This window comes from Phascolarctos cinereus, unplaced genomic scaffold (genome assembly GCF_003287225.1).
Source record: "Phascolarctos cinereus isolate Bilbo 61053 unplaced genomic scaffold, phaCin_HiC Scaffold_3;HRSCAF=262, whole genome shotgun sequence".
Lineage (NCBI taxonomy): Eukaryota > Metazoa > Chordata > Mammalia > Diprotodontia > Phascolarctidae > Phascolarctos > Phascolarctos cinereus.
In genome coordinates this window covers 250,821,120-250,836,130 of record NW_027555736.1, presented here as the reverse complement: position 1 = coordinate 250,836,130, position 15,011 = coordinate 250,821,120, and the positions used below count along the sequence as shown (strand labels likewise).

Below are 15,011 nucleotides of genomic sequence, written 5' to 3'. Positions count from 1 at the left end.
TTCCTTTTCCTTTTGATTTTTTTTTTCAGTTTGGGGGAATAGGCTGGTAACAGACAGGTACTAGGGATAGAGGAGCCAGAAGAAAAGCAAAGAATAGAATGTCATTGAAGCGTATTTTACAATTCACAGAAAGAACAGAAGACCAGAGAGAACCCGACAAGTAGGGTGTCTTTGAAAATTACATGATGATTTTATGATACTTAAAAAGAAGTTATACATAATGAGATCCATGTTCTGTGTACAACATTCTTTTTCTGTTCTATTACATATATGGAAGTGCCCATTTTATTTGGTGTTCATTATATTCAGGATACAAATTAATAAAAAGAAAATTATCAAAGTTGAACAGAATTGTCATGAAAGACTTAGAATGACCTGGCTTTGCCTAATATTGCTCCCAGAATAACTGACTGCTCCCTGTAGCTTACTTGGTGAAGGTGACGCGGAGATCTAGGGTCCTAGTGTACACCCTGGGAAGCTGCCTTCGTGGAGTCAGGTCTCAATCTCTGGCTCTTTGGAAATATATATTCTGGCACAGACTTCAGAGCTTTCTGGTTAGCTTGTCTGTTTGATTTTAGTATTCACTTGAGTTGAATGTTATGGGGGAAACAGTTTATCCTTTTGCAGCTGGAGACTCGAACCTGTTTTTTGGCTTTATTTGTTTCAGTCTTGTCCAGCTCTTTTTTTTAATAGTAATCCCCCCCCAGTTACTTGTCAAGAAAGTTTTTAGCATTCATTTTTATAAGATTTTGAGTTTCCGTTTTGTCTCCCTCCCTCCCTGTTCCTTCTTGAAAATGGTAGGCAGTTTGATATAGTTTATGCATATGCTGTCATGTAACAATATGAAAGAAGGAACAGATCAAAAGGGGAAAACGTGCGCTGAGCTGCATACAGAGCCTGTTGGCTCCTCATCCGAATAAAGAGCATTTCCATTCACGAGCGCCTTGCACTTCTCTTGGATCATTGTGCTGCTGACAAGAGCTGAGGCGCTTACGGTGATCATCACACGGCGCTGCTGATGCTGTGAACGGCGTTTTCCTGATTCTGCCCATTTCACTTTGCATCAGTTCATGCAGTTCTTCCCAGGCTTTTCTGAACTCTGCCTGCTCATCGTTTATTAGAGCACAATAGAATTCCATCACATTCATCTACCACAACTTGTTCAGCCATTCCCCAGTCGATGGGCATCCCCTCAATCTTTGCCACCACAAAAAGAGCTGCTATAAGTATTTTTGTACGTAGTGGGTCCTTTTCCCAGTTTAAGATCTCTTAGGGATACAGACCCAGAAGTGGTAATGTCGGGTCAAAGGGTATGCAGAGTCTTTTAGTCCTTTGGGCACAGTTCCAAATTGCTCCCCAGAGTAGTTGGATCAGTTCACAACTCCACCAACAATGCATTAGTGTTCCCATTTTCCCACATCTTCTCCAGCATTTATCATTTTTCTGTTTTGTCATGTTGGCCAATCTGATAGGTGTGATGTGGTACCTCAGAGTTGTTTTGATTTGCATTTTTCTAATGAATAGTGATTTAGGGCGTTTTTTTATGTGACTATAAATAGCTTTAATTTCTTCCTCAGAAAACTGCTTGTTCATATCTTTTGACCATTTATCAGTTGGGGAATGACTTGTATGCTTTTAAATTTGACTCAATTCTCTATATATTTTAGAAATGAGGCCTTTATCAGAGACACTGGCTATAAAAATTGTTTCCCAGCTTTCTGCTTCCCATATTCAACCCTTCATGGCCCCATTTGGGGTTTGCTTGGCAGAGATAATGGTGTGGTTTTCCATTTCCTTCTCCAGCTCATTTTACACATGAGGAATTGAGGCAAACACGGTTAAGTGACTTGCCCAGGGTCACACAACTACTAAGTGTCTGAGGCCAGATTTGAATTCACTCCAGGCCCAGTACTGTACCCACTGCACCCACCTGGCTACCCCCTTGAACAATGATATGAAAAATCTATGAATTTGCTAGGTGAATTGCAGGGGACAATAGGACTTTTAAGTATCTGACCTTCCTCCTGTTTTACATTTGACCTTTTTAAACTTTGTTTGTATTTTCGGACAGAATTGTTCTGCCTCTTGGTGCTGGATTTAAAGCAATACAGCATAGAGAACAGCTTTTCACTTCTTTAGGAGAGTGATAGGGCTTTAAAGGGTCTGACAGAAAAACTTTGTACACAAGTTTCAGACAGTGATACTCTTGTGGTTTTCAGAGCATCTATTGTATTTGCTCCATGCTACCCAAATTGTTCCTATTGAACAGGGCTTCCTTCTCTAAGGTAATGTAGAGAAGGAATTGTTTATTTCACTCCATGTTAGTTCAAATAGCTCTTCCCAGGTTTCACTAAAACTGTCCCTTTCATCATTTCCTACAGGACCTTCCAGTTCTTTGCCAATAAGAAAACGATTACTGTATTGTAGATTGAGTTCTTTCCTTGTCTAGTTGATCTCTTTGGGGCATAGATCTAGCAGTAGTGTTGCTGGGTTAAAGGATGTAAGTCAGCCCCTCATTAGTTGAGGGTTTAAACAAGTCATGTCAGAAGAATTCTTTTTGCCTCAGGTAGTTCAAACTAAACCCAGATTGTCTTCAGCATGCTTAATATCGACGTTAGTTGATTTCATGTGATCCTAGGACGCTTTATGAGAGCCTCACTTTGAAAAATTAAATCACCGTGTGAATGTCTGGTACTAAACATGAATGATGATGTGGTGGGGGACCAGGCAAGGGCAGTTGGGCTGGGAGTTATTTTCCTTTGTGCTAAGTTAGGCTGTTGCAAAGCTTCCCTGAATCCAGAGTGGTTGCATTTGATTTGGGGTTTAAACGGAGTGACGCTCTCAGTTATGGATGTTGTTCATCTCAGGAACGTGGCCTTTCTTACAGAATCTCAATGCTTCTCCTCCTCCTTCACTTTTTTTGCTTTTTTTGCTTTTATTTTCAACTTGGTGTTTTAGAATGAGGCATCTTTGGCAAAACATAGTGGTAGCTAACCTTAATATACCTTTTTATAGATGTGTGTGCATTCAGTCTTTACAGCAGCCCCATAGGGGAGGTTCTGTTATTATTCTCATTTTACAGCTGAGGAAATGGAGACTGAGAGAGGCTAAGTGACTGCTAGGGTGCCTCAGCTGGCAAATGCCTGAAGAAAGATTTGGAGCCAGGTTGTCTGGTAGGCAGCCAGTTCAGTGGGAAGAGCACATGCCACTTGTAGACTTAGGGGAGAGACCCAGGGGTGACACTTAGTAGTTGTGGGATTGGGCAAGTCACTTAAACCTCTTTGAACTTCATTCCTAAGGCTAATGTTTAGAATACCTTTTCTACAAGGTTGTTGTGAGGAAAGTGTTAAGTAAATGTGAATCATTATTATTGTTAATATCCTTCCCCTTCATTGTAGATTTGTGTTCTGTGTGATTTAGAATTTTGCAGGGTAGGAAATCATATTTTAGACTTTCAATCATGTCTGCCTCATTCACTTTAAATATATAATTTTTTGTTGGATATAAATGGGAATAAAAACTAAGTCTTCCTTAAACCTCTTAAGGATTGAAATAGACCAAAATGCAAATAAAGAAGGAAAAGAAATACTTTAAGGGAAAGATCAAAGTTAATCTTCTGGACAGAAAAGTAGAATTTGAGGGAAGCCAGTGAAGAAACTGGAAGCTGGACAACATTTTTCTGGGTGTGAGGAATGAGTTGAGAAGTTAGAGAAAGTAGATGTATGAAAGTAGATGCTGCTCTGACTTCCAACCTCTGCTCTCCCTGTATTTCACAAAGAGGCAAAAGGTATACAAATGTGCGCTCTCTAGGAACCTCCAAGCGAACCCATTTAGTTTAGTTTTGTTTGTCCTATTCATCTTGCATAATGTATATTCTCGCCATAACCCTAGACCCCTGTCTTCTTCCCCAAGGAGGCGATGACCGAAGGGTTCTGCTGTGGCATATGGAACAAGCCATCCACTCCAGAGTCAAGCCTGTCCAGTTGAAGGGAGAGCATCATTCTAACATCTTCTGCCTGGCTTTCAACAGTGGGAACACTAAAGTGTTTTCTGGAGGTAAGAAGAAGTGAAAGCCATTGTGGCCAGGGTCCTGAAGGAGGGGACAGCCCGATGAAGACCTTTTTAATGTCCTGTTATCATGTTAGGAAGTTACTGGCTGCTTAAAGTCTTTCTCCTGGGCACAGGTTGTACTATTTTGTTGTGAAGTTGTGTTTACCAGAAGAGGCAAATAGAAACCGCTTCCAACCTGGGCCTAACTTTCTCAATCTTGGGTGAATTAATTAGAGTAGCAGATTCAGCCTTGCTCCCTAGTTACTACCAGTGCTGGAGGCCATGACTAGAGCTGAGACTAGGATGACTTTTGAGCCATATACTTGCTATGACTTCTGCCTCTTTAGGCAACTATTGCTCACACATTGATTATAGAATGGGAAATTATTTATTATGTGTCTTTTTACATCCAGATTAACTCTTCAAAGGTAGGACTACACACAAAAAGGATTTACTAAATATTTTTATGTTAATAAAATACTCACATATCTTTTGATAGAAGAAAGAAATGGGATTTGCATATAGAGAAACTTGGATCTAATGTTCCCACATATTTAGAATCATAAAACATGAGAGCTGTCAGGGACTCATATAGTCATATAGTTCAACCAATTCATTTTGCAGATGAAACTTTCTTTTTATTTTTAAAATTAACTCACTAGATTATGTATTTTGAAAACATTATTTTGTCATCCTTATTTGCTGTTGACCTTTTTACATACTATAGCATTCTTATCCCTCCTCTAAATTTATTTTTAAAAACTTTTCCAGTTGACTCTTCTATTTAAGATCAAAGTAGATGATTTTTATAAGAAATTTTTGTTAAGTGCTAACTTAAACTGTGCATGGAGAAAACTTTTGTTATTAGCCATTTGTTTTTCTTCCTTATAGGAAATGATGAACAAGTTATCCTCCATGATGTTGAAAGGTAAATAGGTTGTTTGTGTGTGAAGGTGATTGATTGCTTCTATAACACTGAGGCAGATTTCTTCTCGGCCAAAATAATGCTCTCTAAAAAAATTAAAGCTACAAAATTCCTCTTGTAAAGAGGGAACTTGTTATAGTTTTATGACTTTATATTGCTTTGAGAGTCACCATAAAATTATTTTTAGGAGAAAACTTAAAAGGGTGAAGGAGGAAACTTAAGTAAAATCAGTTTCTAGCATTTTTTTTTAAACCCCCAATCACAGTCAGATTTGACAATTTAAAAGCCTTCCCTCCTTTCCTTGTTAGAAACCAAACATTAGGGGCAGCTAGGTTGCACAGTGGATAGAGCACCGGCCCTGAAGTCAGGAAGACCTGAGTTCAAATGCGGCCTCAGACCAAACACTTGACACTTACTAGCTGTGTGACCCTGGGCAAGTCACTTAACCCCAATTGCCTTAAAAAAAAGAAAAGAAAAAAATAAAAGAAACCAAACATTGTTGTTTTATAAGATTTCAGAAAAGTAAAAGTCAGGCTGGTCTATTGAGTGACTTTGCTCAATTAACAGGAAATGCAAACCAATAATATCATTGCATATTAAGAAAGTTTTAAAATACTGTAACATATCCTTTATTTTTAAGAATTTTTTTAAAAAATCGAAGAACATCACTGTCATTTCCCAGTGATACTATACCTTCTTTCTGTAGAACAAATAAGTCGTAGTCAAATAAAACAAATCAATAACGTTGTCCAGGGCTGAAAACATGTGCCTCATTTTGCAGCTTTTGTCCACTACCTCTCTGAGAGGGACCAGGCATGCTCACCATTGGTTACATCTTTGATCAGCATTTTGGAGCCTTTCAGTGGTGTTCTTGGCATTCTTGTGGGGGTTATGCAAACTGTGCTCCCAGCTCAACTCACTTTGCTGTTCATCAGTTCATTCAGTTCTTCCAAAGTGAATCTTCCTGTTTGTCATTTCTCATGTCATAATAACACTTACATGCCTCTTAGAAAAAAAGGAGACTCATACCATCTGTGTGGGCAAATCTTCACCTTTCAGTACCTTAGACGGCCCTCCGAGACCATAAGCTGTTTCAGATCTGGATTGACAGAGAGAATTTCCTTTTGGGGAGTTCACTCACTAATGAAATAATAGGTCCAGTCCAAAGGAAAAAAGCCACAACAGTTATCATATAATTGCTAGATTTTGGTAACTTCCCTCACAAACAAAACATGTGTGCCAGAAGGGTAGAAGTCTGCGTATGTGTGTGTCTCTCTCTTTCTTCTGCTCTGTCTCTCAGCAGCGAGACCTTGGATGTATTCGCCCATGAAGATGCAGTCTATGGCCTTTCTGTGAGCCCTGTGAATGATAACGTTTTTGCCAGCTCATCAGATGATGGACGGGTTCTCATCTGGGACATCCGGGAGTCTCCTCATGGAGGTGAGCACCCATGGGTGAATATTCTTTAGTTTTTTTAAAAGCCCTGTTTTTGTCAGTTGGTAGACCTCAGAGAGGGGAGTAACGTCAAGGGCAGAAAGACAAAAGATTTCCCCATGGAGAGGAAACAAACAAATAACTAGTATGTTTTTGAAAGTAAATGAATATAAATTAGAAATAATAATTTATTTATGATAAAAATAAATTATTATCAATGAATAAATAGTATGGAGCTGCCAAACTCCACACTAAGTGATGGGGATAAAAATACAAAACTGAGATAGTCTCTGCCCTTAGGGAACTTATATTCTAATGGGAGAGAAAACACATATAGGGGAGTATTGGGCAATATTTGATCTGAGATTTCACAGGAAAGGTGAGTGAAGCCATGGGGAATCTGGGGACTTGAGGTTCCAGAAACAATAATGTGATTGTGATGTGATTACATTTTCCAGAGAGAGAGAGAGAGAGAGAGAGAGAGTGTGAGTGCATGTGTGGGAAGGAGGAGGGGGGGTGGCAAGGATGAATGTGCATATGGCAGCAGTGTGGTCAAGAAGATGGCTGGGAGTTTGGTGAAGTGTTTTAGTGCCAACTAGATAGGATAGCCGGCATGAGCTATAGATAGATAGATAGATATAGATGTATATAGATGTGCATATACATATGCACACACATATATCTCCTTAGGATATGCATTAAGAAGTAGTCAGCTTGAATGACATCCCCAACCCCCCTTTTGCTCATTCTCCTAAATATCCATATATGTTCCACATGTAACCTGGCATGGGTCAGTAAGTCAGCAAGCATTAAGTACCTACTATTTTTGCCAGGTGCTATGCTGAATACTGGGGGATACAAAGAAAGGCCGCAGATAATGCTAACCCTTAAGGAGCTCACAATCTGATGGGGGAGATAACATGCAAACAACTCTGGTACAAACAAGATATATATACACAGGATAAACTGGAGATAATGAATGGAGGGAAGACATTAGCATTAAGTGGGATCCGGAAAGGCTTCTAAAGAAGGTGAGATTTCAGGTGGGCCTTCTGGGAGGCCAGGAGGGAGAGATGAGGAGGGAGGGAGTCCCAGGCATAAAGGACAGCAAGTGAAAATGCGTATAGTCAGGAGATGAATTAGGAATCGCACGGAGGCCCGTGTCACTGGGTCATAGAGTATATGGAGATGGGGAGAAGTAGGGTGGAGGAAAGACTAAGAAGGTAAGAGAGGCCAGGTTATAAAGGGCTTTGTTCCCAAACAGAGAGTTTTCTAGTTGATCTTGGAGGTGACAGGAAGCCCCTGGAATTTATTGAATGGGATGGAAGTAGGAAGACGTGGTCAGACCTTTGTTTCAGGAAGTTCGCTTTGACAGTGGGGTGGAGAGTGGTCTGGAGTAAGGAGAGACTTGAGGCAAGGAATCAACTAGAAAAATTGTGCGGTAATTCAGCGATGAGGGTATATACCAGAAGGATGGTAATGTTCTTACATTCCTGTGGTTGAGAAGGGAGTGAACATGAAAGATGTTATTGAAGGTAAAAATCAATAGGACTTGACAACAAATTGGACATGAGGGGTGAGAGAAAATGACTAATCGAGGATGTTGTGAGGTTGGGGGACTGGGAAGATGATGGGAGTCCTCAACACTAATGGGGGAATTTGGAAGAGGGAAAAAATAATGAGTTCTGGTTTGGATATTTTGATTTTAAGATGTCTTCTGGACATCTAGTTCAATAGAGAGATGTGTGGCTGGAGGTTAGGAGGGAGGTTAGTGCTAGATAAGTAATAATAACAATAGCTAGCATTTATATCGCATAAATTTATATATTTATCTAGCACTTCATATAACATTTATATAGGACTTTAAGGACTGCAAAGCATTTTATGAATATTATTTATCCTCATAACCACCCTGGGAGGTAGACACTATTATTATCATCCCCATTTTACAGGTGAGGAAACTGAAGCTAACAGAAATTAAGTGACTTGCTCAGAATTGCGCAGCTAGGAAGTGTCTGAGTCTGGGTTTGAACTCAAGTCTTTCTGTTTCCAGGCCCTGTGCCCCCTGTATTTGAGAATCATCAGCACAGAGATGATGCATGTTACAAAAACATCCTGTCACTGAAAGGACAGTAGTTCTACCATAGACGTTAGTGATACCAATGGAGAAAATCAATAGCTTCCTAATAACCCAGTTGATATAGGTCCATAGTACCTACAGAATCAGTACTATGACTTCTAAGTTGTCTACAACCTAAATTATTTGTAAAGAATGCAGGGGCTCAGTGCATTCCTATAGGCCCAAATTCCCAGTCTTTTCTGCTTTGCACACAGATCTATGAGACTTAAAATTTAAAGAGAATTCTTTTATTGTGGTACATTACGTAGGTAATGTACCACTGGGCTACAGCCTAGCCCAGTGCCTGGCACGTGGTATGGGTATGTAAAAGGTTATAGACTTAAAGCAGAAAGGGGCCCTAGAGGTCATTTAGTTCAGCTTCCTCATTTTTACATATGAGCAAACTGAGGCCCAGAGAACTCTCCAGGATCACATAGAGAGGAAATGTAACCAGGATTGGAACCCAAGTTCTCTGACCCCAATCCGACATTCTTTCCATTATGTGTTGCCACATAAATCTTTGTTCACCGATTGATAATTTTTATCTAGAATTTGAGGCAAAAATATATTAGCGTGGAGCAGTCTGTATCTCTCTCCTGAAGTTCCTTTAGCAAGCCCATTCTTCTTGTGTGATACTGCATCTTTTCTTGCTTTTTTAATTGAAACTTAAAGTCCATATTTCCTTGTTTTACTAACTCTCCCTATTTTTCAACATTTCTCCACGATCTCTGACCAACCATCCTCTCTCTTCCTTATTCCTGTTCTCCAATTTTGTGCTGGTCAGATGAAATATCCTCCCTATTATAGGCTGGTTGCTAACAGAGAGCTTTATTTTCTCCTCTGATAACTGAAGCAGTTGAACTCTAAGGTTCCTTGCTGCTTTAAAATAGTGTGACTCTAGGACTGTGTATTGATCTGTGTTTGAAACACCTGTTATTCTTTATGGACTCTAAAAGTATTAATTGCCTGACTGATACCCAACCTGAGACATTTTCAGAAATGTACAGGCAAAGCACTGTGGTATGGAGGGTGAATTTCACTTCTGGAATTGCCTGCTCTGCACCTTCCTGGAGCCGTGGTCAGTGAAGTAGTTTTTTTTCCGTCTATGTAGTACAGTGGATAGAGCAGCAGGCCTGGAGTCCATCTTCCTGAGTTCGAATCTAGCCTCAAATACTTACTGTGCAAGTTGCCTTAACCCTGTTTGCCTCAGTTTCCTCATCTGTAAAATGAGCTGGAGAAGGAAATGGCCAACCACTCCAGGATCTTTGCCTAGAAAACTCTAGATAGGGTCATGAAGAGTCGGACACAGCTTAAACAACTGACCAACAGAAATTTGACTTTTCTCTCCTACTTTGAGAGGTACGAGGTGACGAATTTCATCTAGATAGTGCCTGTTTGGAATTGGTTGAGTACAAGAGTAGGTGTCAAATGCATTTTCTCCCCCTTGTCTTCTCCTACCTAGAAACCAAATTCTAGTGTTTTAATGTGAGCTTTTCCCCCCTCACTTCCATCCCTTTTTGGATGGGCAAAATCATCTAAACAACAAAGGAAAACTTATGAGGTCTTTTCCAAGTTATTATTCAATTTAAAATTCTTAGTTTTAAAAATTTAATAACTTGGGTCATAAGATCAAAGCTGGAAGGGACCTTAGAGGTCATCTGGTTCAATTCCCTCTTGTACAGATGAGAACAGAGCCGACAAAGCTAAGTGATTTAACTTCAGGTCACATGAGTGGTAAATAACTGTCAGGGTTCTAGACCTGGTCTTCTGATTTTAAATCCAATGTTCTTTCTACAGCAGTTGGATCTTCCAGTTAATGATTTGCACATTTCTCCCACCCCCCCCAACTGATGTAGTGCTTTAATTTTCCTAACCATATTATATAGTTTTCCTTGCTTTAGCAGTAATTTTTGTTTTCCCCAGTATCTGAAGGTGAGGATCCACTACATGCAACTGTGTAATGTAATTGTTCCAAATTTTAAAAACTATTTTAAAATTATACATATTAACAGAAACAATATCTAACAATTTAAATTAACATTTAGAAGTGTATGCGGGTAGTGTAAAAACCCCAGCGTGCTCCTCTTGAGAGATTATTTGCCATGCCAGAATTTTCACTCAGTGGGACATTTGCTTTGCAGTGCGTTGCTCCATTCACCTTCCTTTATTCGCCCTTGTATAGCCCAAGGTGCATGTAAACCAGTTGAACAAAATGCTTTTTCTTCTACAGAGCCCTTCTGCTTGGCAAACTATCCATCAGCCTTTCATAGTGTCATGTTTAACCCTGTGGAACCCAGGTTATTGGCCACAGCCAACTCAAAGGAAGGAGTGGGACTCTGGGATATTCGGAAACCTCAGAGGTAAGCTGTCTTCCTTCACCAGGCCTGAGAATTATCCGACTGCCTCCTTTCTTGGATGAAATGATCAGCTTCAGCCAGAGAGCATCTTTGTGAAAGCCTCACTGGCTGAGACCTCTGCATCCAAGAGTAAAACCTTTGTCATTAAATCCTGGGGAGTTCAGCGTTTTAAGAAGAGATAGAAAACAGGAAAATTTAAATCCCTACTTGTGGAGGAGGAAATTTAGTGTTACAAGAGTATTTGTGTTGTAAAAGCTATACTTAATAATTACCCAACAGAATAAAACACTTACGGTGGAACTTAAGGCTGCGTGGGAGGAGATATTTTTGTCTGGGGGCTTTTTTGGTGTTCCTCAATTCTGTTATATAAATGAGCTGTTACTTCACATTATTTAAAGTTGGCCTGATATTGTCTTGTCTTCACCTGTGTCTTATTCAAAAATTGTGGCCTCTATTTGCCTTACCTTCTCTTTTTGAGGGTTTTCTGCATTGCTTTTCAGAGAAGATTACCGAAAAAAAAGTGAATTAACTCTGAGTTAGCTGGGTTTTGGATGAAAGGGGCTTTAGAGTACAAGGCACTGTGTTGCTTGATAAGTTCTTAAGATATACCAGTTTTCACTACCACGGTGATCATGGGACTATTAAAATGCAGTACTCCGTAGTGTTAGGTAGGGCCCATTGAAGGACCCACTGTAGCAGTCCTTACCATGTAGGAAATGCTCGTGGAGGTTGTTGGAGAGATTTCCCGTTGATGTGCCAGCTCTTACCAAGGGAGATGGCTAGAAGGAGTATTTCCGAATAAAATACTTTCTTTCATTAAATGGTGAAACTTGAAAAATCCAGTTCAGGAAAATGATTTCATTGGTAGCTTCAGTATTTTTTCAACATCCATCCATACCTTTTGTCATCCAGTAAGTTAGCTAGGGTTTAAGGAAATGTGATTGGCATGGTAAAAATTAGTCTGATTAGTTTGGGTTCTGTGATTCTAAAGTGAAAATGACAGACCCGACAAACCGATCACTCTTCTATGGGAATTAACATGGTGTGGAGTTGGAATTGAATACCTGTCCTCTCTGCTAGTGTTCTTAGGCACCCAGGTCTGTCCTTGACCTTCTCTACCTAAAGGGATTGGATGAGATGCTCTGTTAGGTCCTTTCCACTTTTAAATCTTGGCTCGTATGAATTCTTATTTTTATCTCTTGGATGTGTCTTGAAGCTGAAAGGGGAAGGCAATGAGCATTTATATGGCTCCTACCACATGCCAGGCACTGTGATAAGCACTCTACGATGTTACCTTGTTTCATCCTTGAGACAACAAGACTCCGTGGTTTTACCGGAAGACCCCTTCTTCCCTTCTCAGTGTGTTTTTTTTGTATTTCATCAGTGAGATCCCCTCACTTGATTTTAGTCTTCTTTGTCTTGTAGTCTTTGCTTTTGTAAGCAAACATGTTAAAGGTTAGACTTTTATTTGCTATATGTGTTCTCCCTCCCATTGCTTCCTCTCACCCCAATACCTCCCAACTCCTATAAATGTATACATATCTCTTGGCATCACAAGGATGAAATGAGCAACTGGCAGCCTTAATGAACTATTAAAGCTTGAATGGTTTATCACCAGCACTGAGAAGAGAAAATTGTGGTTCTTTCATCCTTCTTAACTGGTTTCTTACAGTATGTTATGTTTTGACTCTCTTCCTTTTACTGGCCCCTCATTTGCATATAGATTGTTGTCTTTGGTAATCTATTATGTAGGTCCATAGAGAAGACTAATAATTTATGTAAAAAGTTTGATGGAAAACTTGAACTTTTCTTCGGAATAAAAAAAATGCATTGTTAGGAGACTAGAATTTTTTGGCTATTAGGGAAAGTGGGAGTTAGGGGGCTTTTTATAAGATTCTCCTAGGTTTTCTAGGTGCAATATAAGGAACCCAATGAAGTCTATGAGCTTATGGCTTCCTGAGGTACATGAAGTTAAACTTGTAAATTCTGATTGTAACAATTCATTGGTGCTTATGCTGCTTTTTCTTTCAGAGTTCACTGCAGAGTTGTAACAGACCATTTAATTTCTTTAAAATTTTTTTCTTTTTACTGTTATGAGCTTAACACAGATATCAACAAATATACACTTTCTAAAAGTGTATTAATTCTAGTGCCTTCCCTCTATTAGTTAGTTTCTGTTTATCCTGAATGTAGCTTGCTTTATCTGTATATTTGTTTGCGTGTTGTCTCTTCCAGTTGCTTGTAAGCTTGAGGACAAGGACTGTGTTTTGCCTTTCTGTGTACCCGCAGTACTTAGCACAGTACCTGGAACGTGGTAGGCACTTAATAAATATTAATTGTTTAATTGGTTCTCTCTCATCTTTAGTCATCTTAGGCTTATCCGCTTCTTGGTGCTCTGTCCTCTGCTGCCCCTTTCAAAGAGATTGTTTTTTCCCTTTAAAGGCCCTCCGACACTGTTGCTGCTTTAGCCAAATTTGAGAGTATTCAGTCTTCATCACCTGAATGTGTTGTATCATAGTTCATGCCCGTGTATCATCTTCCAGCTCCAAGGGTGGCAGCTTTGAGGGCATGTGGTACCATGGCATTCTGGATGAGAGATCTTTCTTAAAAAGAAATAGAATTATTCCAGTTGGGTATGGGTGTGATGTAGATCTCTTGACTTCATAGACCAGTATTGTTAACAAGAATATGTTTCCTGGGACTTCTGAAAGAAAACAACAATTATGACTTTCTGACCTTTCACCTTCCTAGATCCCTAATTTGATACTTAGAGCTGGGCGAACTCCCCTCTATCCCTGGCTGAGCTCATCTTCACTTGAAATAGAGTGAGGTCATTCTCTTTCTTCCCAACCCTATTGTATAATTACCAAACAGGTCTTTTAATTAGGTTTGAACTGCTGTGTTCATTACAAACCACAGTATTCCTTGTCCACTGTTAGGAGAGCTAACTGAAAAAGTCTTTACACTTAATGTGTGAAATTGTCTTTGGGGCATTTGAGAGCTGGGAAAAAAAAAAGATGAAGCTATTCCCCATAGGATGTGGAAGAAGGTTTTTATTTCCTCTTGTGAATTGTGTAGGTTTTTTGGTTATCATCTTTATCACACACACTAAAGGCATACCAAAAGGACACACAAGGCTTTCCACATAAACTTTTGTGGTGTGCACGTTTGGACTATAGAGAGGGAAGGGAATAAAGAACATGAATTAGGGAAAGGGGAATTGGAAGTATCTGTCTTCTAGGCTCCAAAGGGAACTTTTCCTTTATAGCCCTTCATGATCTCTAGATCTCATTTGAATCCCAGCTTATTCGATCTTGTGCATAATTTGGGCCTTGAGTAGGTTTTTCCTCATCTGGATTTGATCCGGTGATTAAGAACATTAGGAGGCCTGCTGGCCTGAGGAAGGAACAGTTTAAGAAGTGAAGTCCTTCCCAGATGATGAGCAGCAAAGGGCTTAGGCCTAGTCACTCAGCCTGAGGTTCCTGGGTAACTGTACAGGGTCTGTTAGGTGAGGCCATCCGTTTAACTTTCAGTCAGTCGATCAGTCCACAAGTGTTTAAGATGGTGATTTCTCTGCTACAGAGGGATACTGACCAGAAGGCTGCCTGCCTTCTTGTTTTCTGTTCCGGGTGTGTGGGAGTTAGACGGCTGGGGCCATCATTCTTAGAATCAGCAAATTCCTTGTAAGACGTTTTGCTGGACATTGAGGCAGATAGGTAGATACAAAGATAAATAAAGTATGGCCCCTTGCCTCAAGAAGGGGATTACATGGTGCATATGTAAGCAGGCATAACAGAGGTGGGATGAATAGTACTCTTCTCTTTTTTTTTTTCTGCTGCTATATTAAACTATAAATTGGCGATACTTTGCTACATGTTCTGCCCTAAGTTTATGGAGAAGAGGTAGCCAGACTGTAGCTTCCTGAGGTTTCTTTTTTCATTCCCTTGTCAATGGAGAGGAAGGCTGTCAGCTTGTTGGCAGCTTCTCATAAAAGAGAGATGGAGCGCCCTCTTCTGGCAAAGCTGGTGGTGCGGATGTGGTGGTTCCCTCTGGTTTGGGCTTCTGCTTTATAAGTCTTATCTAACTCTTCCAGGGTAACTCAGGTTCTGGAGTGTAAGAGCAGCAG

General features: G+C 39.9%; 1 protein-coding gene across 1 annotated transcript in view; it reads left to right on the top strand.

The window, feature by feature from the left end:
- The window catches only part of DCAF5 (DDB1 and CUL4 associated factor 5), a 139,875-nt gene that overhangs the window by 39,090 nt on the left and 85,774 nt on the right, over positions 1 to 15,011 (top strand). Inside the window, exons 2-5 of the mRNA XM_021004647.2 lie at positions 3,913 to 4,056; positions 4,942 to 4,978; positions 6,276 to 6,415; positions 10,759 to 10,888. Of these exons, the coding sequence (XP_020860306.1) occupies positions 3,913 to 4,056; positions 4,942 to 4,978; positions 6,276 to 6,415; positions 10,759 to 10,888 (451 nt within the window). The remainder of the gene's footprint in view (positions 1 to 3,912; positions 4,057 to 4,941; positions 4,979 to 6,275; positions 6,416 to 10,758; positions 10,889 to 15,011) is intronic.